Source organism: Strigops habroptila, chromosome 7 (assembly GCF_004027225.2).
Source record: "Strigops habroptila isolate Jane chromosome 7, bStrHab1.2.pri, whole genome shotgun sequence".
NCBI classification, from domain to species: Eukaryota; Metazoa; Chordata; class Aves; order Psittaciformes; family Psittacidae; genus Strigops; species Strigops habroptila.
This window is the reverse complement of record NC_044283.2, coordinates 29,683,647-29,708,619: the sequence shown is the minus strand read 5'-3', so window position 1 is coordinate 29,708,619 and position 24,973 is coordinate 29,683,647. Positions and strand designations below refer to the sequence as shown.

At 38.1% G+C, this 24,973-nt stretch overlaps 1 protein-coding gene across 2 annotated transcripts in view; it reads left to right on the top strand.

The window, feature by feature from the left end:
* Positions 1-24,973, top strand: part of DLC1 (DLC1 Rho GTPase activating protein) — a 213,471-nt gene that overhangs the window by 102,582 nt on the left and 85,916 nt on the right. The window contains exon 1 of one of the 2 annotated variants that reach the window (XM_030491471.1): positions 9,070-9,366. The exons of the other annotated variant lie outside the window; for it this stretch is intronic. Within the exon in view, the coding sequence (XP_030347331.1) occupies positions 9,252-9,366 (115 nt within the window). The 5' untranslated portion in view covers positions 9,070-9,251. Of the gene's footprint in view, positions 1-9,069; positions 9,367-24,973 lie in introns of those variants that run through there. 2 annotated transcript variants of the gene reach the window in all.

The following is a 24,973-nucleotide window of genomic DNA, read 5'->3' as shown; positions in this document are numbered from 1 at the left end:
TCCCAGGTGAGCTCCTGGTCACTAGCATCCAATGCTGCAGAATTGCTGTGAAATAGTTTCTAGCGGTTTGCCAATGGCTAAAACAAATGGACTTTCAGAAAAGGAATATGTCTGAAAACGAGCAAATTCAAGTACCAAGTAATTATTAACTATTTAAGGAAAACTTGCTAGAATCTTTCAACATCAGGAAGATTACATATCCTTTCAGTCATTTGCCCCAATGAACTGGATTTAAAACGAACATGTAAATCTCAAAGAAGTTATGTCACAGACAACTCCAGAAGAAATAGTTAAAACATGGCAGATACCAGAAACTAAAACCTGGAGTCTGAGGAAGTTAAGCAATCTTTAAAATAAATCCCCAATCTAACTACGCAAAGAAACTTTTGCACAAAAGTGGAGCAAGAAGTTACCATTCACAATCAGTCCAGCAGTGCTTTAATTAGTGAAATCTTGAAATCTACTGAGAGTTTTTTCCAATACCTATCCAAAAGTTTAGATTCAGTTTTGATCCTACCTCCTATGTTATTGTTTCCTATGAAAATTCCAGTTTTCCTCCTGTTTTCTCTGCCACTAAGGCCACAAACCAGAAATTAAGGGAGGGTTGTATCCTGCTTGTCTTCACTATGACAAACCAACCTTCTGTAGAGATTGCATTTCACAGTGTTGCAATAGCAGCAGCAGGGATGAGATGGGAGGAAGATAGCTCAGACTCTTTACCTCACTTAATAAAACACATATTACACAGGGCAGTACTAATGAAGATGACTTACATGAGCCCCCTAAACCCCACTAAATCTTCTTAGGAATGAGCCTTTTCCATCTTACCCTGCAAGCACTGGGACTTATTCTTTGGTTTAAGATTTCTTGCTGCTCTTTGATCTCTTTGTTCAGAATGATCTCAGTCTGTACTCTGAATTGTCTCCCTGCTCACCCTCCAACTTAGATAAGTCCAGCTCACATAACACTCCCCACACTCCTATTCTGCTCATTGCTCTGTAGGCAGACACCAGCCGGACACTACTAAATTATTTCAAACTCATTGAATCATATTTTACAAGAAAATGTGGTTTATTCACAATTAGTGTTCATGTTGGCCACTGCAGATGAGCATTAACACCTTATTAATATTGTGCTATTTTGTACAAGGGATGTCTAAAGAGGAGGACTAAGGAATCTTAGTATGGGTAAACATGAACAGGAGAGAGAGAAAAAGAGAGTGGGAGAAAGAAAAAAGAAAACAAGGAAGGAAAATTGCTAATTACGAAATAAGATTATAGAGACAGAATTTGAATAGGGAGTAACAATAGGGAGTTGCTGGTTTGGGGAATGTTGAGCTGTTTGGGTTTGTTTGTTTGTTTTTTCTGGGACCTGTGATTTTCTATAATTACCATTTTACATACAGCCACATTTGCATTTCCATTGTAAAAAGGAATCTCAGGCCATGTATTTTATTCTATGAAATTTTATTTGTTCTGCCCTAATCCCACTGATGGGACCACTCAAGTTGTTTGTCAGCTGACAGAAAGATATCTCAAGATGGGGCTTTTGCATGTCAGGTCACTGCAAAGGAAGAAGAAACAATGCTGTTTAGTAGTATTTTGCTGTGGTAAAGCATAAAACATAACTGATGCTGAAAACTAATTTAAATTCACAGCTTATTGCCATCAACTATTCTATATGAAAGAGATATAACTGAGAAAGTTCTACAGCTCAGATTAGGTATTTGGGAGTGTTTGGACACCCCTACAGATTAATACTTCCATAAACTTCTTTAAGCAGGTGCCTCACATATGGCTAAACAGAATGAAGCTTTAACACTTTGTTTCTCAATTTAATTTCAAACTATGGCACCAGTGTTCAATAATGTCCCATTTTTTTCTCATTAACATGTAGTACTTCAGAAAACCGTTGGCAGCAGGGGTGAGACTGGATTTTCTGATAATGTAAAGATAGTTTATAACCAGTTACATTAAAAGACAAGTTAATATGGAACTATGTACAACTTAAATTGGAAGTATATTGTCTGTCATATTATTCAGTTACTTTTTATTTTTTTTATTTATAGCTGTGATTAGAAATTTTGTTTGCTTTCCTGTGCTGGTTTATTTATTATTTTTGGAGCATACAGTGATAGCAGTACAGAAACAGCCAGAAAAGCTTACACTTTGAAGTACGCAGAACTCCAGTGTAAGCTGTGGGGCTACTTGCAAAGCAGGGCTGTAATCACACCATGAAGTTTGCTAAATATTGTTAACGTTCATTTGACATCATGTTTAAATAGAAACTCATAAATGTATAATAGAACGCTACTGTACTCTGTTTACATAAACCCATCAGCATGTATTTATCACGCAACAAAAGGCAATTAAGGTAGATACTTTGACAAGATCATCTCAGTGTTCCACGTTCCACCAGAAATCTTCAATGTCTAGGCATTGAAAACTCCATGAAAGCAGCAATGATCATTGTAGTCTGTATCATAGACTTCTGCTAGGGAAGGTGGATTTTTTGCATTTTCTTTCTGACTACTCTCCCACACCTCTGCTACCACGGGGAAGCAGACAGTGCAGGGGCAGCAGGCAGTGCACTTCTTCCATCCATGGAGGATGTTCAGGAAAATTTGTCTGTAAAATGGTCTACTGTTTCTTCTCCAAATTGCATCCATTTAGCTCCTAGGCTGTTCGAAGGTTGACTAAAGGGTGTTGACATGTGTCAGGGTGCACTTTTCTGAGAGCTGAATGTGCTGGGATGCACAGTAACAAGGAGTGGAGTTGTTCATTCTCATAATCAGCACCTTTGCACCAAACACCACCCAAACTTCTGTAATTATCCTACGTGCAGCTTCTGCTGAGATCAGAATGCACAGCAAGTCCAGTCTGTTTTGTTCAGTGCATCAGTGCTCCCACCGGCACAAAACACTCACAAGCCCTTGCCCATCCCAGCAGAGAGGAGTGAAAGAAGCAACATGGAGAAGTCAGTCACAGGAAACAGAGGTCGGATGATGGAGAAGGACGTAACTGGGACAGGGATAGGGAGAAAACTGTGCAAAGCATGCTGGAGCAGTCTTTAGAAGGCAGAGACATCAGCAGGAAGGAACAACTAGTAAGGGAATTTGGAAGGGAGTGAAAATGGAGAGGCTGAAGAGGAGAGGGCGTCATACAGAAATCAACAGACAAATCCCGCGTATGGGCTGGGAAGACTCCCAACCTGTTCTATGCATTTTTTCCATCACTTCTTTCCATTATGCAGTGATACTTGACAGAGAAACAATCCTAATGTTCTCCCTCAGTACCATGTAAATAGGAGGCCAAAACATGGGAGGAGAAAATAGTCTTCCTCACTATAATCTGTATCCTGCCTGCCTTCCAAGTTTGGAAGCCTAGGTTACTAAAACATGCTGATTATCACTCCTAGTGAAAGAAATGAGAAAATAATGTCCTTCTGAAATTTTTATTCTCAAGCTGGAATAAAAAAGAAAAACTTGTCCTGGAAAGATTGTTTCATTAAAATGTCTCTTTGAAAGGAAGATGGGAGGAAGGAAATTATGATGACAGTGTGGCTGCCACTCTAAGGCCACTGCTCCCAGGGCTGCCAAATAAAGAGGCATGGGGAAAGCTGAGCACTAGGAAGTAGTCCATGAGACAGACAATTGCCCAGCTGTTTTTAACCCTTACACCCTGAACATTTCTACCTTATCTAACTGAAGAACAGAGTTGGTGTTTTTTAAAACCAAAGCAAATTGAATAAAGAAGTGGTTTTGTCATATCAAGCATTTTGTTGGGATTTCTCAAGCTTCTATTGAAACTTTTGTTTCAAGAAAGTACATTTTATTTGCCTACCTTTCTGTAGGAATTTCCCTAAATCTTTACGGTCTGCTCTGATTGGTGACTGCTTCTTGTCTAAAGATCTGATATGTATCAGATTTCTCAGATACTGCAGATGTTGCAGTACCAGATTTTCTTTTGGAAAGCAACACATGTCAAAGTCAAAATTCAAAGGACTCCTTTCCCAGTCTGGTATCCTAGATAGCATTTGGAGACATCTGCTGGGAGATGAAACCGTGACATATGCCATGTGCTCAGCAGGCATTTTTAATTAGACCTAAACTTTTGATTCTGAATCATTTTTTTGTTTGCGATACTTTTGGAGAGTCATGGCATTACCTTTCTGTTTCTGTAACAAGGGGAATGATGATTGTGTGCATCAGATCAGTCAAGCTGCATAGATCACCCAACCAAGATGGACTGAATTTACCACACTATTTGTCACTGCCCCTACGGAAGTCACAGCAAAGCTCAAACTGGCAGTATGTTTAAAAATGATGTGTCTCTGACTGGTTATGCATGTTTTGAATGCATGCATCATTCCAGATTCAAGGGGCCAGAATCACATAGATGAACCAGAGATAAACATAAGAATTTGTACATTCATAAACACTCGGAAAGCTGATACATTTTGAGCAAGCCTGAAGAGAGTGAGGTTTTCATAACTGTTTACTTCCCAGGAGCTGGACGTTGCTAGAACTGAAAATGAGATCACCATTCCCATCCTTCCTAGTACCTGATGCATTCTGACTGCTCTTTTCCTTAAAGAGGAAAAGGGATCTTTAATATTATCTTTGCAGACTGAAATATGGATAGAACCACTAAAGGACAGAAAACAGATATGTTTGGCAAGCTTAGATCCTTCAGCTTGAACTACTGAGGGGTGGTAAGGTTATAAGGAATTAGCTTCTGCCTTCCTCAGCTGGTTTAAGAGCGGTGTGTTTAAGAACCATGAGCGGCACTTTACAAGTAACTAGATCCAGCCTTAAGAGGAAGATTGGAGAGGCTCAGCTTCACTTGTATTAACAAGACATTTCTATAAATATTCCTGAAGAGAGAAGCGGGAGCAGTCAGTGGCTGCAGTCCAGAGGCAGGCTAGGCATGGCCAACAGGAAAGATGCTGTCCTGGGAGCAGCGGTGTCTGGGTCGGGAGGACAGGGCTCGGCCTGGCTCCAAGCTGGCTGGGCAGCCAAGTATGGATTTGGTCCCTATAAATATTTGCTTCTGGAATTCCAGAAAGACTCTTCCCTGGGTACACGTGCTGCTCTGCACGTGTGCACGGACGCCTCTTTCCTGAGGGTATACTGTCACCTTTCTCCCCGAACGCTGGCTGCTGCATTCCACTCTTGTCAGCAACAGACCCCTCTTCTTCAGATTCCCATCATATTTTTAGTTCAGCACACATTTTTGTTGACCCATCCAGTTTACCTTTTGCGCATAAGAATTTCTTTGGTTTTTTTTTTTTTTTTTTATCTCAGCCAATGAGCAGAATATACTGAATAAAGTAAAATAATTCTGGAAGATAGCTGGAGTATTGACTGCGCTATGACTGTGATATCCATGAATACTATTCAAATACAAAACCTGTGCCTGCTGGTGATCTTCCTTAAGTTTCCAGACATAGTGAAGCCAAGAGATAGAGCTGCATCATAAATTTTACCTAGATACTGGTTGGGAGGTTAGGACTTTGCGTATTTTTGCATGGATTTTGCTGTAGTACCTATATACTGCTAATTGGATTGTAGATGCAAGGGTGCATAGGCCATTTCACAGCTAAAGGAAGGTATTCGTTTTCAAAATATTTTCCAGTAGATTTTCAAAAAGAGCAGCACAATATTTTGCCATTTTCTTTGAAAACATTTTCTTTGCCAGTCCATAAATCTCACCATTAAAACCTTTTTTCCTTAGATGTCATTCACAGTACTCCAGTTTAACTGTTTGGTTTAACACCTTTCCCCATAAATTCATCTAATACATTCATGTTGACCGACATCAGGGTTTCACCAGCTGAAGTCTGTACACATGTACTTGGCACCATTGGCATCCTCTTCCAGTTCAGACTGTGATCATGAGTTTAATAGAGAAATGGAGGAAGCTTTTCCATATAAACAATCTGGAGGTAGCTGCAGGCATGTGATTTGGGTAGATATCTCCCTGCAAACAACTGCATCTGAAAGGGAATAGGGAGTATGTCTGACCTGAAAGGGAAAATATCACTACATAAGCAGGTATCATTTAGTCAGTAACATTTCTCCAGCACAGAGCTGTGTCTGGGAATGCGGGAGGAGCTTGCCTTAGGTGCAGTACAGGGCTCCCAACATGAGTATCCGATAATGGCATGGCAGCTGTGGCAGCTCGGCAGCTTTTCCTTGAACTCATGGGTGTTTCCCAGCACAGAACTAAGAGCCTCCATGGCCCTGCTGCCACCGGCTGTCAGTATCCCAGCACACTGGGTTTTCTGGACGTCTTTTCAACATCCTTTGGGTATGGAGAGTTCCAGATCAAAACTGAGCGCATTGTTGCACAAGGGGCATTATTTAAATGCAAGAGTAGAGACTGAAGTGCTGCTCTGATCTGATGCTTCCTTTTAATATGATTTAAAAATCCTTTTATGCTTTCAGATTGCAAACTCTTATCTCGTTTTATGACCATAGTGAACGTCACGCATCTCAAATTTCCTTCTCTGATTGTATACATTTGCTTTTAATTGTCTTCCCCATTAAATCTCTCAGTCTACGCTTTTCTGAAATTAAAGGCCTTTTATTTCCTACTCATGTTTCTAGCCTACCTATACCTAATTGTTTTGCTGTTCATGGTCCAGCAAGAATTTTCTGACATTTAATTAAATTCTTCACACAATCTTACTTTATACGTGTTGTAACATCAGACAAGCAGACTCCCTTAGCCTTCTTCCTTTGCTTTGCTACAGTTTATCTTTACTTCTCCTTTGCCCTTTGTTAGGTCATTCTGACATTTTCCAGCCTATATAGTTGAACTGGTTGCACCAACTGTTTTAAATATTTTGAGCTGTAACATGTCTATATGTGTAACAGAATCCACAGTAATTCTCAAAGAATTAAACCCTGATCAGCAATATATATATTGCTCTTTTTATTTTTAAATTTTAAAAAGTTGGTTTAGCTGTTAAAATAAATAATGGTTGGTGTGTTTTTATTGACATTTTAGCCTGAATCAGGTGTATGCTCTTGAAAAGGTTCTGCCTACATTACCCTTTGGTTCATATCTCCAAGCAGTCTTGGAGCATGTGAACTGGATGGCTTTCAGTTGAAACTAAGCCAGAAGATACACCCCGGTAGCGCATCAGTGATCTCCAAACCGTGGAGACGATTCATTCAATTCCTGAGACCCAGGTTGAACTAATTCAAAGTTCAACCTTGAGATGTGTCAGAACCTTGGTAACATTTATTTTGCTGCATAAATCCACTCTTTCTGGGCCATATTGTTGGTAATGTAGATGGAGCCACTGGTAGTTAAAATCTGCTGCGATGGCCTTCTCCCTCAATGCCTGTTGTTCTCCTCTGACAGTGGTACTCAGCTGAAATATGGAGGTATACGCATTCAGTTCCAGATTTAGATATTGCTTACTGCATTCTCATTTTAGGATGAACTGGTGCTCTTCTAAGCTGGTAACTAATAGAAACAACGGCGTAAGTCGCCTGAAAAGGGTGTAAGAGCTTCAAAGTAGATAAATTATGCTCTGGTCATCATGTCAGCATTTGCCTATCTAAGCATTGTCACTTGCTCTACAAAGAAATTTTGCCAGAATAATTAAAAAAAATCCAACCCAAACCCAACACACATTTCAAGCGTGTGTAGTCATATTGAATTTCTCTAGAGAGCTGGCTGCTTCTTTCTCCATCTGGCCTCAAAAAGTAGGAGGGATGTAACGAGGAAAGTAACTGCAAACTGTAGAGATCCTTTGCTGCTCTTGGTTTTGTTCAAAGTTGTACACAGGACATTAGTGTTTGCAGATGCTCTATAAAGATAAAAGACAAAGGCCTAGATGGGAAGAAATTATGATCTGCATTAAATAGATGGTGAGCCAATTCTTCCATCAGTTACAGTATTGCAATGCCTGTAAATTTCTTTTCATTGTTGGAATGAGATCATGGTTTGTCTTAAAGGAAATGAGAACTGGTGAAAATTAAGGGAACTGAGAATGAATGCACTGGAAAAAAAAATACAAATAATCGTGTGAAATAAATTATCTAGAATAACAAAAAAGAAAAAACTGTTTTGTTCTTAGGAAGGAATTCAAAGGGAGTAGAAAATCACAGGCTGAAAATTGTGATTCTGTAATTTGATCTGTGTGCCAACCTTGTGAGAAGTTAATCAATCAATTCTAATGATAACATAATACTTCTCAAGAAAATAATGGTATCTGACTTTAGCAACTGTATTTTCTGTGAAAATGAAAGACTCCACCTTTAATTAACATGAAGACAACTTTATTCAATTGTTCTTGGTTTTCCTGGTCACAAAGGAGATTAGATTTTCAGGCTGGGATCTTTCACCTCTTTACACGTTACCATACGTAATATTAGAAAAGGAAAGAGAGTCTCAGCTACTCCTTTATTCTTCCCTGTCTCCCTCAGGGAAGCCACAGGACACAGTAATCAGTTAAAAAGGTCAAAATAAGCAAGGTCAAATGGCTTCATTTACTGTGACTATTAATCTCAGTTACACGCATAAACTTTTTACGTATGGGACCTTATCTTTTCCTTCAGCAAAGATATGAGGCCTAGTTCCCTCTCCTTATTTTGTTTTTCTCTCTCCTTTTCCTCTCATTTTTGTATTTTCATCCTTTTCTTACTACGTTGGCATGAAGTACTACATACAGAGAACTCAGAATCAGGCCCTATTCTGTGCTACAGATAGGATGATATGCAAGAAAAATACAGTAAGGAAATAAAATACCTGAACTGCAGATACTTAAAATTACTTTATCTCTTTTCTTTTTCTTAGCTTTTTCATGTCAAAACATGAAAGATTACCTGAAATATCAGTTAAGCAGGGAAATATTATCCTAATAAATGAGCATGCAAGTATGTGCCTAGTAAGTTATTTGATTAAACAGGAAGCTAGAATCCTATAGATATCCACAAATAAAGCCCCAAATCTAAATGACTGTATCGTTAGCTCATTTGTAAACTGTTCCAGATGTAAGATTTTGGCAGCTTTCCAGTAGGCTGGCTGCAGCCTGAGCTTTCCTGCATCCGCAGTGAGAACTGCAATGCCTGACTCTTCAAGGAAAAGCTCCACAGGGCTCATGACGAATTATATAAAGTAACAACCTGCCTGCCTGGTGAAGAGAAATTCAGACAGATCCCTGGGCAAAGAATGCCCTTTTTCCGGGGGCTAAGCTACAGCCATTTGACTCTGGATGTGTGATCGATCTGCATTATGCACCACTCAGCGAAAGCCCCTCTGAGAAGATCATTTAGTGATCATATCAGGGACTCCACTGCTAGAGCCTTGGATATTATCTGGAAAAACACGAGAGACAGACGACTGGCAGGTGAGAAAGGATATTACATAAGTATATTTTAGGATTCGGAAGGGACAATAATCAACAATGGTAATTAGTGGTATCATTTGCGTAACATATTGATGTCTCCTCTAAGTATTTCTGCAGCCTTTTGTTTCTGTGTCATGTTACTTCAGTGCTATGCCTGTGCTGGGGCTGTGTCTGCTCCTTTAACAAGATGACATAAACATCAGATAGAAGAAAAGGAGAAGAGAATTTTAGTGCGATATTATGGTGTAAACTCCTCAGACTGAAGTGTGCTGAAGCATTTTATTTCGCTGTCAGGTCAGACCCTGTGCTTTACTGTCGTGATGTGTTTCAGTGAGTTGCATTACCAAGTGTTTTGCAGCCAAGGAGTGTGTCAGTTGGAATATCTGGGCTGTTCACTGAGCAATTACTGGTATTTCCTCTGGCAAGGATTTCAGTGCTGTGAGCTCCAAGTGAGTGTCAGGTATGCCAGAGCTATGCTTCTGAGATATAAATTACCAGCCAACTATAGGGTTACAGTTCACATTTTTATTTTGACTTGCAAATACACAAAAACTCGATGCAAATAGTAATAGAGGGCTGGAGGAGATAATTTAGCTTGCTTTATTTTCCTTGTCTGTTTTTGTCCATTAGATTGAATGTTTCTTATTCACCCTGCTGTGGTTGTTACTTTTATTATTGCAGCATTTAGAGGTTTCAGAAACGGCAGCACAAATGCACAGTGGGTGTGACTTGTCAGAGGGATCACTTTGGTTTGTTTGTATACAGTGGGGGTGGCTTATCCGAGGGGAGGAGAAATGTGAATAATGATAAGATCAAGGATGAGATAGATGACCAAGAGGCACACCATATGACTCACTAATGTAAACTGAACTTTTACATCATTCTCCTGCAGTTATGTTTTGGAGAAATAAGAGCAGCTAAGTGCATAACAGACATTTGTGATGGTGCACCAATTCCAAAACTGATCATATCAGGTAATCAGGCAGTGAGTGATCATGGCCTATAAAGACACACAGGGGCAAAAACCTGTTTTAAATTAGAGCAACTCATAAAAACCTTGTTCTGCCCACTAAGTTAGTTAGTGGCTGGATCAATTCTGTGCCTGTTTGCATGGATGTCAAATGACACTGAGTTCCCTGGGCAGAGAACCTCAGCTTTACCACTGTTTTACAGTAAAGCCTCATGGTCACAGGAGATAGGGACATTACATTTACTTTAGTGCTCAGCAGTCAGTCACAAACATGGCAGTGTTATGAAAGTGCTGGACATTAACCTCTCTTCCATGGCAAACTGAACCAGGCAGACAGTCCATTTTATCTCTCAAAGGTGTGTTAGAAAATTGGGCTGCTTTGATCACTTAAAGACTGCAGGGCATGGAGCAGCAGTCACAATGCAGGTCCTGATCTTTAGGACATTGCTGAAACTCCACTGGATGGAACATTGAGAAGGAAGAAATTCTGAGTAAAGAGTCATGGACGTCACATAGACCTATAAAAGGGAAGCTGGTGGGGCCAATTCAGCCTTTGTTTAATCTGCATGTTGCCTGGTCAGCTGGACACTTGTTTGCCCTGGTATTCGTTTCCATTCCACCTGCTAGAGATGTTTATGTAAATGCTTTGAAGTGAGCTTTTTAATTTATAGTTAAGTTCAGAATGGCATTTGCATCAGCAGACTCCAAGTACCTCTGGCCTATGTCCACATAAGACAGCTACTACCAACTGTCTTATAAAATTGTTTTCCTCTCATCAGTTCACATAGGAAAGCATATAATGACATGTCATTTATACCTTCTGCATGTGACCTATATATGAAAATATGCAGGTTTTATCAGGATCCAAAAAGGCCTTGATAATCGTATGTATTAAACTTTGCATATGATTGTCAAATATTTGGGGGATAGACAACAGCTAATTATATTTCTTGAGACTCTGTCACATTCCTAGAAATGAGGAGTGAACGTGAACCCTCTAGCCTCTTTAGCTGTGCTGATAAGGGGCAGCGTGTTTTTATTCTACTTGGCAGATTGTTATGAGCCGTCACAGTTTTTATCAATACAAGTCTTAGATGTTAGAGGACCCTTAAAAGCAGTGACAGTTCCATTTTCCAGGCAGTGCCAGTGATGTAGGCTTGTCAGTCCACTAGTATATTTGGGCTGCTGTCAGTTGGAAACTCAGAAAATCATCAGGCTAAACCCCCAGTAAGCAGTGCAGTATGTAATTGGAGTAGATATCAGGGTGTATTCCTGAAAATACTTCATGAATAATAGAGATCCAGGAAGAGAAACAAAACAGCAACAAGTTTTGTTGCTGTTCTGTTTGTTCTCCGGAATATCAGCAGTTTAAACTGCTGACTACCTAAAAATGGTAAAGAAAGTTCACGACACTGAAATAAGAAATCCACTTAGATCAGCAATTTGTGTTATCACGGCACACCTTTTAAAAAAGCACATGATATTTGCAAAAGAAAGAAGAAAATGTGAAATATGCATTCTTCATGGCATGCTCAAGAAAAAGTAATGTTTTGCCTGTAAAAAAAACTCCAGCCTGCACACAGAAATAGCAGATCATCCAACATAATCTGATATAATCATTGAACAGGCAGTACTATCTACCTCCTAAGTAGGAAAAATATTATGGAAAATATCTTTGCCATTAGATCATGTAGTCTTAATGACACAAAAGAAAGGTTGAATTAGTCTTGGACAAAAAGAATCAAAAGTATTTAAAATACTATTAACATTACATGGAACTAAAAGATTGTAGCTAAAGATGCTTTGATTTTGAGTGGGCACTATAAAGGGATACTAATGAATATAGACTGTCCTGTTAGATGACCTCTTCATGCTGTCCTACCCTGGCCGTGGTGGAGTACCGCAGAGCAGCATCCTCACATTGCTTTTGAACCCTAACACCAGGACTGAGTTACTGCGTGTGCTGCCTCATCACATAGCAGAACGACCTGTGGTTCAGCCAGCTGGGGTCAAGCACAATTGTATAAGTATGGTATATTATTATACCATATTATGGAATATTATTACTATTGTATAAATATGGCATATTGTATAAATACGGTATATATTTCTAAAATAAGTGTCTTGAGGAGCAGGGAAATGCAGCTCAGCATAGTCACATTATGGTCACACCACTTTTTTTGGCAGCACGACATGGTTTTTCACTTGGTGTCTTTTCTCCTTTTTTTTAGTTTACACAAACAAAGAAAATCTAGACACATGTTTATAGTCATATCTGGTCATATTAAATGTGGAAAATGAATCACTAAGTAAATCACTAAACACAATGGAAACATTTTCAATTGCTGGGACATAGATAATGCCCAGTAGAAATGGGATAAAATTTGGGGCAATGGAATGAACAGCAAAGAATAAGCTGACAGAATGACACTCAAGTTGCCAGATTCCCTAAATGGGCAATATGAAAACTGTTAACTTTTCCTGTTACTACATTCATGAGAAATAGAAACATTTCCTTGGGAATTCCCAGTTTATTCCCTTTTAATGATGTCAGGTCACATCCTCGGCTGGGAAGTGAAGCACATTCTGGCTTTTTCTGTGCACAGACCTCCCAACAGAGACCAGGATTTTATGCACAAGAAGGGCAGCAGTGTGGAGTGAGCTTCCCCAGAGCATGGAAGAATCATTCTCAGCTCTGAAATGTACATACCCTCAAACTCAGCATCTTTGTAGAAAACATGGTCAGACACTGAGTACAACTGGCTACTCATATGCCTTTCTTTTAATGTTTTAATTTTTTTTTTTAATGATGAAAAAGATAAATTTTCTTCTGAAATGTCTGGTATTATAGGGAAAAAAATAGAATGTGTAGATAGACTAGGTTTGGTGAATTACTGCTAGTTTTGCTGCAGTGGCTTAGTCATTGAAAATCTGGGGGAAAACATTACTTATTTGGTATTTTAAAAATAAACCTTCAACTTTTCTATTTGCTATTATTTATTTACTTACTTATCATTTTCAATTATGTCAATTTCTTCTTAATTAAATTTCACTAAAACTTCATAATATTTCATTTACACCAGGATTAAATTCATTTTGTACCTCTGGCCAACTAAAAATGGACTTTTGCCATCCCTGGTTTTCTTGGTTTTGTTGCTTGTTAATTGCCAAAGAAATGAAGAATGACTCATTTGCAAAGACCTGTAACAGACCACTTCTGCTTATTCCTACTTTGCTAGTATTTGAATCATCTGGAAATATTATATATGTCCTTGTAAGTTATTGCTAAAGATGTAGCCACAGAGACAACTCTGAAACTGCAGAAGAAGTCATTCCATCAAACAATTCTTTCCCATTTAGATTCCTTTTAGAAGACCATCAGTCAGCTTTTATCTAGTTTTCATGTTTTTAATAAAGGCTGGCTTAATTTTGAATCTACTTCTGAAGAGTTTCTTTGCAGGCCCCTTTCAGTAGACCTTTTATTTTTGAATTTATGATGATTAGCTAGAAATATATCATTATTAGTTTTTCATACTACTGCCATATCAATCTTTGCATAACTTGTATATGATCACCAAGATATCTGTGACACACTATCTGCTCTTGTGATGGCTACTTTGTTCTCCATTATGAACATCCCTATATTTCCACTGAGTTTCTAATTCCTCTCTTCTCTTATACTTTCCCCTTAACTCTGATGCCTTAAAATGTGCCTTTTTATGGATTGCAAAATCTGTGGGTATAGGACTTACTCATTCTTTAAAAAGTCCCAGCTATTGCTTATACTTCCAGGTGTATATATATAGCTAACTATAGGAAGTAAAGGAAGTAAAGAAAGGAGTTTTCATGCTTGGGAAATTTTTAAAGCCTCAGGTTAAGGTAAAGTGTTTTGAATTACATTTTACCTGTCTCTAGAATTTATACTCATGCAGAACAGAAATTACTGCTTTAAGTGTTTGCTTTGTTCTGAGATTGGAGAAAGATTTACAGTGTATGTAGGTGGAATAAGGTTTTAGAAAATGGATATGTTACAAAACCTGAGACCACTTGATATATAGCTTCAAATATATCACTGTTTGGCTATATCAGCATTTTTAGGAAATTACTGACCCCCAGTCTGGAGACAACCTCCTATGGTTTTGGTGCTTTACTCAGGTTATTTTACAAATATTAAAAATAGCCACTGGCCACAAGGTATGGGTATTGATATGTACCTGTAAAATAGACTAGTAAATAGACTTTAACTGATGGAAAAGAAATAGGAAAACTGTTAACACAATTGTCTAATAACAAAAGAAACTATTTGTATAATAAAGCAGGTAAAGCATATCCAGTGCAAAACAATTATTTTGGTTGAATAGTTAAATATCTTTATAATGGTAAAGTTTACTCCCTTTGAGAGTGTTGAAGAGCTTTTTTGCTATCCATGTAATTACTAAACAAGTTTGTAGTGTAAGTAATTCATTCTTTTGAGAAAATATCAGTTTCATTCATGTGATTTATAATTCTTAGCATCTTTCAAATTCAGACATCAAATGTGATCAGAAATAATACATTTCATACACTGCATATACATGTCTATTTTTAAAAAATATTGCCACCCTAAATTTCCCATAAGTATATAGAATATTACACGCCTTTTTTTAGCACTGGTATTTTTATCGTGGAATGACTGGAATTCGTTTAAGACAAAGTCTTTCAGTCAAAATCCTCATTCAAAAGGGCAATTGGAATTAAATGCCTCATTAGGTTCTTATTCCATGTTCTATTTTTTAATTTCTCACTCTCTATATGAAAATGTAGAGAAGTGTCAGAAAGATCATAGCTGCCTTTAACATGATTCTATTGGTGTTTATTTTCAGTTGCTGGAATGTCTTGTTTCCAACACTCTCATGCTTCCAATTTGAAGTCTGATACTAATAGAGATTGCAACACTCACAAGGAAAAGAAAGTGTGTATACTCTATCATCTTGTATTTGTAATGGGTATTTTCATACGGCAGAATAAGTTGCACCATTGGAGGACTGAACACTTGGAAAGTTTTATCTATGAGCTTCACATTTTCCTCCATTAATGAAATTTAAAACATTTATTTCATGGAGCTCCACCACCATTTCTGTAGCTGGGCTACAACAATGACACTGTTTTGTCCAAGTTTACAATAAGAAGTACACAGTATGCTAAGCATATTATAAAAGTGGTTGCTACGAATTCCTCATGCATTCGAGTTACAACAGCTGGAGGGGATTATGGAAATACACCCTTTTTTCAGCATTCTGTTTTTCCACAGTCATCGTAGCCAATTCTAGGATGGCAGCAATCAGACAGCAGCCCCATGTTCTGTCTTGTGCCTCGGATTTTAGGGATGTGCATAAGAAGAATTCAGTCCCAGAACACTTTAGCAATTAGGAATTTTTAGAAATAACTTTGCTGCTTTCTTGGGGACTCTGAACTGATTCTTTATAAGCATGGGCCAAGGAGGGAGGGAGCATACCCAGAGCAGCCCACAAAACATGCCTGAGAGGAACTGAGCAATCATGTGGCTGTGGAAATGGAGAATGAGCACCCGAACACGAAAAACATCACTGTTCTGTCAGGTAGCTTGGACATGAGGGGAAGTTAAAAACCAACACACCTGGCAACCACCTGCTAGGAAACCAGCCTCCTCATTTATACTTTTCAGCATGCAAGGCTTGTATGTGGTACATGTTCTCAGATGGGGATTAAAAATGAGTGAGAAAGATGAAAATTATGGTCTGATTTCCCCAGGCCCAGCTTCGTAATTCATCATCGTGGATACTGTTAAACTCTAGTCTTAAATGCTGGATAGCACAAGATATGCAGCATTCTGTCTCTGCTAGAAGTGTCTCCTTATGACAGACAACCAGGAGGCCTCATCTTCTGCTCTTTGAACATTCATATGCACTTCCCAAAAACAGGGGCTCCCGATACCCAGACCCAGCTCCCCAGACTGTATATTCTTTCGGCACCAAGCAAATATTTTGTGCTTTTGAAAGACCACTATATATTTGAAACATTCCTAAAGACTGCTGAAAGTGCTGAACTGCTTTGTGTCTCATTGTTTGGAAGGAGCCTCGCTCACAAAATATTTCAACTGCTACAGTTGTGCTAACATCTGGACATCTTCCTTACGTCAGAGGTGGATGATGAGATCCAGATGCTATGACTTACTGATGTTTTCATTAACTTCTTAGCAGTTTTGTCTTTGTTTTGTTTACCAACTGCAGCTTCTTAACTCCAGCTCATGTATGTGAGTGTTACTGGGGACAGTGGGAGGAAGAGCTGGAAAGAGGGGGGCAGCCAGAGAAATTAAATTAACTTTTGGCCTAGATTCAAAAAAACTGATTTCTCTTATTACAGTGTGCTGTTCCAGGATATGCAGCCTGTGGGAAGGTTAGCCCCAGATGATAGGAAACATTTTGCTGAGCTGCTATTTTCAGTAAAAATGAGCTATACGATTTGCTAATTATGTTCTAATTTAAGAGTAAACAAGCTATGAAGACAGCAGGAAATAAGGACGTAAGATAATATTAATGGCAACCTCCTGAACTTTGCATTTACAATCATGCTTAAACCTAACTGTCATATAGAGAATATTTATTATACTGAGGGAGTGCCACTATTGCAGCAGACACAGAAGGGAGCCCAGTTACATTGTAGGCTACACATTAGGAACTAGCTGAATACTTATTTTAAGGAAGATGTTGGCAATAAATGGAGTACGGAAAAAAAGAAAAAAAGAATCCAAGCAGCTGTATAATATCTCTATGGTAATAAATGTTTTATATGTTTGCTAATTTTATATGTTAGAATTCCACTTACAAGAATTTAAACCATTTCCAAAGGCTAGTTCCACCAGATTTTTTCCCACTGAAAATAGAATTAGTGCAGGCGTAACTGCTTTCCTTGCAATGCAGAACCCATGAAGAGGCTGAAGTGAGTTTTCAAAAACTGACTGAACTTGTATTATGCATTTTATGTAGCCCTACATTTAAATCTGGGGAGAGAGGTGAAAGAGAGAAGTATCAGAGCACATTGATTGATTGATACTATTATTCAGTAAATGTTGCAGCATCCTTAACACTGTGTAGGAAACTGAGGTCAAGAAAGTCCTATTTTGAAGAGATCGTTATCTGTAAAACAATCACTGTGAGTGTTCACTGGAAGGAGATTAATTCAGAAGCCATATGAATGTATTTATTACATACTCAAAAAAAATGCAGTGGTCACTCAGACCAGTCCAAGCAGAGAACTTGTCAGTCCACTGAACTTCCTCCTGCAGTGCTATGTTTACCAGCTTGCAGGGACCCAAGGAGGGCTGGGGCTCTGTGGGGGAATATGAGAGGGAAAAAAATGGGCCAAATTCTCCCAGTGCAGGAACTATCTCAATGTACTAGAGGTTGCTCATTTATACTGGTATTTCTAGGCTGTGAGAAGGTCAATTAGCACTATAGTTTATTTTTGGAGTTATAGATGTGTTTGAGGGTGCTCAATGTGCACATATCTGTGTTAATCTTATACAGAGGCAGTTAATAAAAATAATAGGAAAGGAATGTTTAGACATATTCTACTTCCAAAGGGTAAATCAAACATACAAAAAAGAATGAACAAAATAAGAAATTAATAGCAGCTAGTCACTCTGTTATTGGACATCAAAAAAAAAAAAAAAAATAGTGTAGCACAAGTGGGTAATAAGATCTGAGAAGGAATCTTCAATGTAATACATTAAAAAGTTGTGACCAGATGTGCATAGAGGTTGCAAGGTATGATTTTGTGACTTGATCCTACTTGGCCATTCCCCCTTCTCTCGTTTGATTTGACTTTAGTTGCATCTTTAATTTCTCATGTTCTCTTATGTGATAATAGAATAGAGCCCATCCATGACTGTAGCTTTTGGATTATACTAATAATACTAATTATATTAATTTATACTAATATAAATTAGAGTGGTTTATGTTTTGCAGTTTCTGGCAGAGATGAGAGTTTACACATTTCTCTGAGGGAAATTGCTCAATAGAAAGCCAGTTGCTGGAAAGGCATAGGAACAAACGAAAACCTGCATTCTGCTTTTCTCTTGTGCTTTCACTTTTTCAGGTCACTATTGTGTCTCTGTCTGTTAATGCTGTAAAAGGCTTTTAGTCTCTATTACTATTCTGAGAAGTTCATGTTCATGTGAGACCTCACTTGGAGTACTGCGTACGGTTCTGGTGTCCTCAACATAAAAAGGACATGGAGCTATTGGAGTGAGTCCAGAGGAGGGCCACGAGGATGATAAGAGGGCTGGAGCACCTCCCATGTGAAGACAGGCTGAGAGAGTTGGGGCTGTTCAGCCTGCAGAAGAGAAGGCTGCGCGGAGACCTCATAGCAGCCTTCCAGTATCTGAAGGGGGTCTACAAGGATGCTGGGGAGGGACTCTTCCTTAGGGACTGTAGTGGTAGGACAAGGGGTAATGGGTTCAAACTTAAACAGGGGAAGTTTAGATTAGATATAAGGAAGAAGTTCTTTACAGTGAGGGTGGTGAAGCACTGGAATGGGTTGCCCAGGGAGGTTGTGGATGCTCCATCCCTGGTGGTGTTCAAGGCCAGGTTGGACAGAGCCTTGGACCACATGGTTTAGGGCAAGGTGTCCCTGCCCATGGCAGGGGGGTTGGAACTAGATGATCTTAAGGCCCTTTCCAACCCTTACTATTCTATGATTCTATGTTCAAATTTTGCAGAATCCATTCAGAGTTTCTGCCTTGTTATTCTTGTTACTTGATTAAGCTCTATTTTGGCAGCCATCCTACAGTAGCAAAGTACATGCCACCTGAGCTGAAGTGACGACTGGCCTGCCTTGGTGAGCCATAAACACAAAGGGATTGGCACATGCCTTTGCCTGTCATTGCCTGTTGCATGACAGAACATCTCAAGGCATTAAACTGGCTCTGGTCAAAAGACTGAGGGAAATGGAAATTTGTGTTGTCTCGTGTATACTTTATATAACATTAAGTGTACAAGATGTTCTTGTTTGCTTGGTTCATTAATCTGATATTCTTCAAGGCAGCTGAATCATTGAAATACAGAAATTTTCCCTTTGAAAGGCTAAGCAGTAAGCAGTTTTCTTCCAGCCATGATTTTTGTATAACATGTCTTCTTATCTGCACTTGTGCTTTGCAATGTCATTTGCACATCTTTGCAGTCAGTGTTCAGAGTTGAGGGGACAGAGACACCATTGTGAAGTGTTCCCAGAAGGCTGGTACAAAAGAAGCCTTGCCTCAGTCTTTTATTTTCTCTTCACATCTGTCACTTGTCAAACATCTCTGTTTTGCCCTCAGACAGGTATGCAGCTTCCTGGTGTGCTGTATTTGCCTTGATATTCTAGCTCTTGCTACTACATGCCTACTTCTGTTCATCCTGAACACTTTCATTTAAAGATGGCAAATGAAAGCTTCAAGCATGTGAGATTCATCTGCCATGATGTTTCTGCTGGTCAGTAGTTCAGCAAATATTTCTGAATTTTGTTGAACCCTTCACAGAGATGAACTTCAGGGAGCACTGCCAAACACAACCATGTGCTAAAATGATCAGAAAGCATTAAGTTTTTCAGTGCAAATGAAAGCAAGTTTCCTGAGCAACCTGGTAAAGAGGGTTTTACTTTACTCTCAATTAGGTTGTTAAAGAGTAATCAGTAATTTGGAAAAAACAAAACAAAACATTGAGTGATTTTGCTGGAAGAAAGAGAATTGAGAGGAAAATGAAAGTTTGGTAGGTTTCAAAGGCAAAGAAATCTTGGATAGAAATTGTAAGTTGCATAAGTCAAGCAGAACACTGATTTTTGCTGCTTTTAACTTGATGCAGTGACAGAGATTCATGTAATGGACCTGAAGAAGAAAAACTCTATAATCTTGTCCCTAACATGTTCCTAATATGCCTCCTCATTGTGCAGAACCAGGAGAAACTAGACTATGATCAGACGTTTATGTTGATGAATTTGTTTGTTTTTCTGCTGTAAGAATTTGCTGGCTGGACATACTCACAATTCTAGCTCTTTAATACAAAAGTGCTCACCCTATTCTTCTGCATACCTCATATTTTAGAAACCTAAGAACCTAACGAGACTTACGCTGTTGATAAAATCCTGACATTCAATCTTGTAGCCAGAATTTGAGATTTTTTTCACTGTTGTATCAATGAAGAAAAGGAAAATGATGTTTCCATGTGATTTTTTTTCAGTCTTGTGTATATTATAACATACATACGTAGAGATATGTGTGACTCTTGCTGTGTTGATTTACCTTTTGCATTTCTATAATAGGATGGAGTGAATGAGATAAGCATTCTTAAGCAAAAATAACCCTGTAGTCAGAATTTTCAAGGTTCTCTACTAATGATTCTTCCTTACCTTTAGATAGAATTTTGGGGTCAGCCCAGAGTCCCCTGAAAGCTTTTTGTTGGTAGATTATGAGTTCATCTTTTGCATCTCAGGTCATATGGAATAGCCATGGTTCCTTTTCTAAGGCCAAAAAGACTACTATGATCAACAGCTCTAACCTTCTACATTATAAATGCCATAAAATCCCACACAGTAACTTGCACATTATCTGAGGAAGCTATGTGTTTTATTTTAATTTAAAGAGTTCAGATATCTATTTTCTGAATTTTCATACTCCAGTAATAGCTTTTATAATTTGATTTTGAGTCTTTTGTTCTTTGGAAGATAAAATTATCTGTGGTCTGCTAGGACCCTCAAGCAAGCACTCAGACACTTCAAGCAGGAGGGAAAATGACTGCACAAATATTTATCACTGGCATCAGCACAAGTATTACAGAAACACAGACTCCCTGGCTTATTTCCAAGCTATGGCAGCTTTTAAGAGAACTTGAAACCACTTTTCAATTTGAATCTGTTCTTTGAAAAGACTTGGTAAAATCTGTTCCATTTCTTATGGGCATAAGTTGTCATCTATAGGCTTTAACGGTTTGGCCTGCAACCTGATGTTGTAAAATATTACATATGTTTGCTTTGTATCATTTCAAAAGAAACCTCCTTCTGTACCTGTTAGAAATGTAGAAGTGCAGTGAAGTACGTGCATAGTTATGTTCCACGATATTTAAACCTTACAGAAGCTGACCAATTAATACCTATGGTATAATCCTCTGTAGATTTTTTTTTTTTCATCTGGACAGATATGCAGAACAGTTAAAAAATGAACACTCAGTGAAAATGAAAAAAATTAGAGATTAGATTAGAGATGAAACATCTCAATTTGTTGATTGAATAGTAGATATTGCTAACTTAGTTTGGGAAGTTTTGTAAGTATCTTATAACAAACTATTGGATGTAAAGCAATAAAGTTAGATGATCTCAAATGGAAATACGTTTTCATTGCAGAGAGTTTAAATAGCTTATGTCTTACCAGAAGCAAGGAATTTTGCTGATGTGAAAGCAACAATAACTTTACTAAGGAAAGAATGTAGCCTAACAGAAAAAGATGAACAAGTTGAAGACAGGTATTTTGATGAGATTTCAAAGATCAATAAAAAGGTAGTCCACATTTCTCAATCTTTCCAACTACCATGAGAAGTATAAATAGTTCTGCAAGCCTACATAGAAAAGCTTGTAACTTGTACCCTTGCACTTAACCGTCATTGCAGCATTTATGGGTGACCATAAAACCTAATTCCTTTCCCAGTATCCTGCTATCTGAATTCCTATATTGTTCTATCATCCCATCAGATCTATGTGTTTAAGAACAGAAATAATGACAATCTCTTCTCTTTATTTTTTTCTTAGTCTGCAAAAAGAGGTAATTACTGAAAAAAACCCTTGTTTTACTTCTTTCAGGAGTCCATATTCTTCTTCCAAATTTTAATTAGTAGTATTTATAATACTTCTTTTGCTCATAAGACATGTTATATTGTAATGTCACTGGGGTTAGCATCCTCAGACAGCCCATTTGAAAGTTGAAACCAGTAGTTTCTGATCCCTGAGCCCACCACTGCTTTTAATAAGATCTACTGAAGCTGTTAGGAATTAAAGGTCATTACAGCTTTGTGTGTATTTGGTCTATTTGGCAAAATTAGCTTGCCATGGTGGCCTGATGGGTAATGATGAGCACATCTGGTTCCATTTCTTTGGAGCTACGACAGCAAGATGTAATTTCAAACATGAGGTTTCAGTATCCACCACCTGGGGAAACCTCCACAGGGATTTAACTCTTCTCTGCCCCCTTTATTTAAGATCATTCACTCCAGTTCTTCCTTTGTGTTCAATGCATCACCCCATTTAATTCCCATTATTTCAGTTTTCTGCCAGGGCCCAGTTCATAATATTAGGTACAAAATTGTTCAAGACAAGAATAGAAAAGAACCATGTGTTCCTGAAATGCCTGGAACAGGTGCTGAGCACTCTCTAATAATCTCTTTATACAGTGGCAGTGCTGTAGATGAAGTTTTGCTTGAGGACAGAGGGTTCATAGCAATAAGCAAAACTGACTTTTTTTTTCTGAATGGCAGAAATCTTTTAAATCATATAATGTGTTGCAAAATAGATCAGAATTAGACCAGCTGGAAAATTTATCTTAAACAAGTTGTTATTTAAACAAATGAGCTAAATAAAGATTTTAGAAACTATGATTTTTATGTATTTTATTTCTATAAAACTGTATTCTAAAGATAGTACAATTAAAATGTCAACTCCAGTACCACAACAAGCAAACCAAAACAACTCAAAAACCCACAGATTACTTTAACCATATTTTGATTACACAGTTTCTTGGCGTAAATATATGTGTAATTACTTTTATTATGAAAACAGTGTCAAATGTAAAGTATTGCTAGATCTACCGTTCAGTACATCTTATACTTGCCTATTATTTTGTTGTTATTTGTTTTGCTAGTCACATTGAATTCAAAGGGCTTGAGTGGAAATGAGGGGCAACACAGATGTTTGGCTATATGTAGGAGTACACCAGAATTTCCATTGATATTTTCCAGTGTTCTCAAAGCAGATAGATAAGGTTAGAATGCACACCTGCCTGTTTGGCCATTAATGATTACTAGAAAGCATGAGAAATATAATAAAATATTATTCAGAAATAAAAACCAGAAATAGTTTCATGGGACCAAAACTAACTTATACTAGTTCTTGAAAAAAAGACTACATTTTATACCCAGCAAGTGGGGGCTTTTTATCTTTTGTTTCAATTATTTCCATGTTGCTAAATCACCATGAGAGCTAGGGAATTGAAACACCTTCTCCTGTACATTAAGCAACAGAACTAAAGTCTCCATGTGGATTTATTCTCTCTTTCTTCTTCCCATTTGTGTGAATGCTGGCATAGGATTTAAACTAAAGGCAAGATCAAAATAGGCACCTGAACCCACTTACTCTTGAAGCAGAAAGCAAGAAGTCATCACCACTCTTTCAGGGAAACCCATCAAACTGTATCTACAAATTTCAAGTTGTTAATCACCATCAGCCATCTCTTATCATATCTAAAAAGTCATCTCACCCCTCCTGGGGTGTGGCAAAAGTATGGTGCTTTTACCAGAAAGGTGTCCTAACACAGTTTTTTGAAGAAAACCAGAACAACAGAAGACTGATAGCTCTTAGAAAAAGAGGAAATGGAAATAAAATTCCTATATTGAGACTGAATCTCATCTGCCTGACTGAGACATACTCTCCAATTTGCCTAAAACTTCCCACAAATTTCTCATGAAGTGTTTGCAACTTCTCCAAAAAAACTGCACTCTCAGAGGAATTTGTTTTTGTAATACTGAAAACACTGCTTCTGACCCGTACAAATAAAATAGTATTTTAGAACTAAGTCATAACCAGCAAAGATTTACACTTCCCCCTTCCCCTTTCAATGTTAAATTTATTTACTACATGAATCTGTTCTACTAAAAGGCCTGATACATTATATAAAAGTACTTATTTTATGGATACAGGACACAGTGCTTGAAACTGGTGAATCATGGTAGGTGGGAGATAAGATTAAAACAGGCTTTTCTTTAGCAATATGCTAATTTCAATCATATTTGAATTTTCTCAAGTATTAAAGAATTACTAGTATAATTCACAATTAACTGAGTTTGGGAACACCAAGTGTTCCAATGTATCTTATTGGATTTTACAGAAAATTCCTACTCCTATATATTTTTGCCTTTCTCACAGACACAGTCTGGAGTATGCTACACACCATACTGTGGCTGAACTGGATTTCTCATCAAAGAAAGCATTGTTAATTTTAATGGATTTGCACCAAATATTCATTAGCAAAATGACAATAACACTAGAAAAGGCCCACAATACACAAGCAGGTTTTCCTTGTCCCTTGCTCAGAATTGGCACAGAATGTCCGTTCATGTTTGAAGCCCCATGTGTGCTTCTGCTGCCATTCCAGTATTCTACATATGTACACAGAACCAACAATTACAACTTTGAAATGCAGCCGTCCAAGAAAAGGCAAAGAAGAAAAATCTGCACATTCAGCAGTTTAGACCTTCTAAGGCTAATATAAGGCTGCCCTTTCCAGAAGAGTTACTTGCAAATGCCATGCTGTTCATGTTGGACGGCAGGATATCCTTTCTTAATGCTTTCCCTGCAACGTGTATGTGCAGTAACATCATCGCA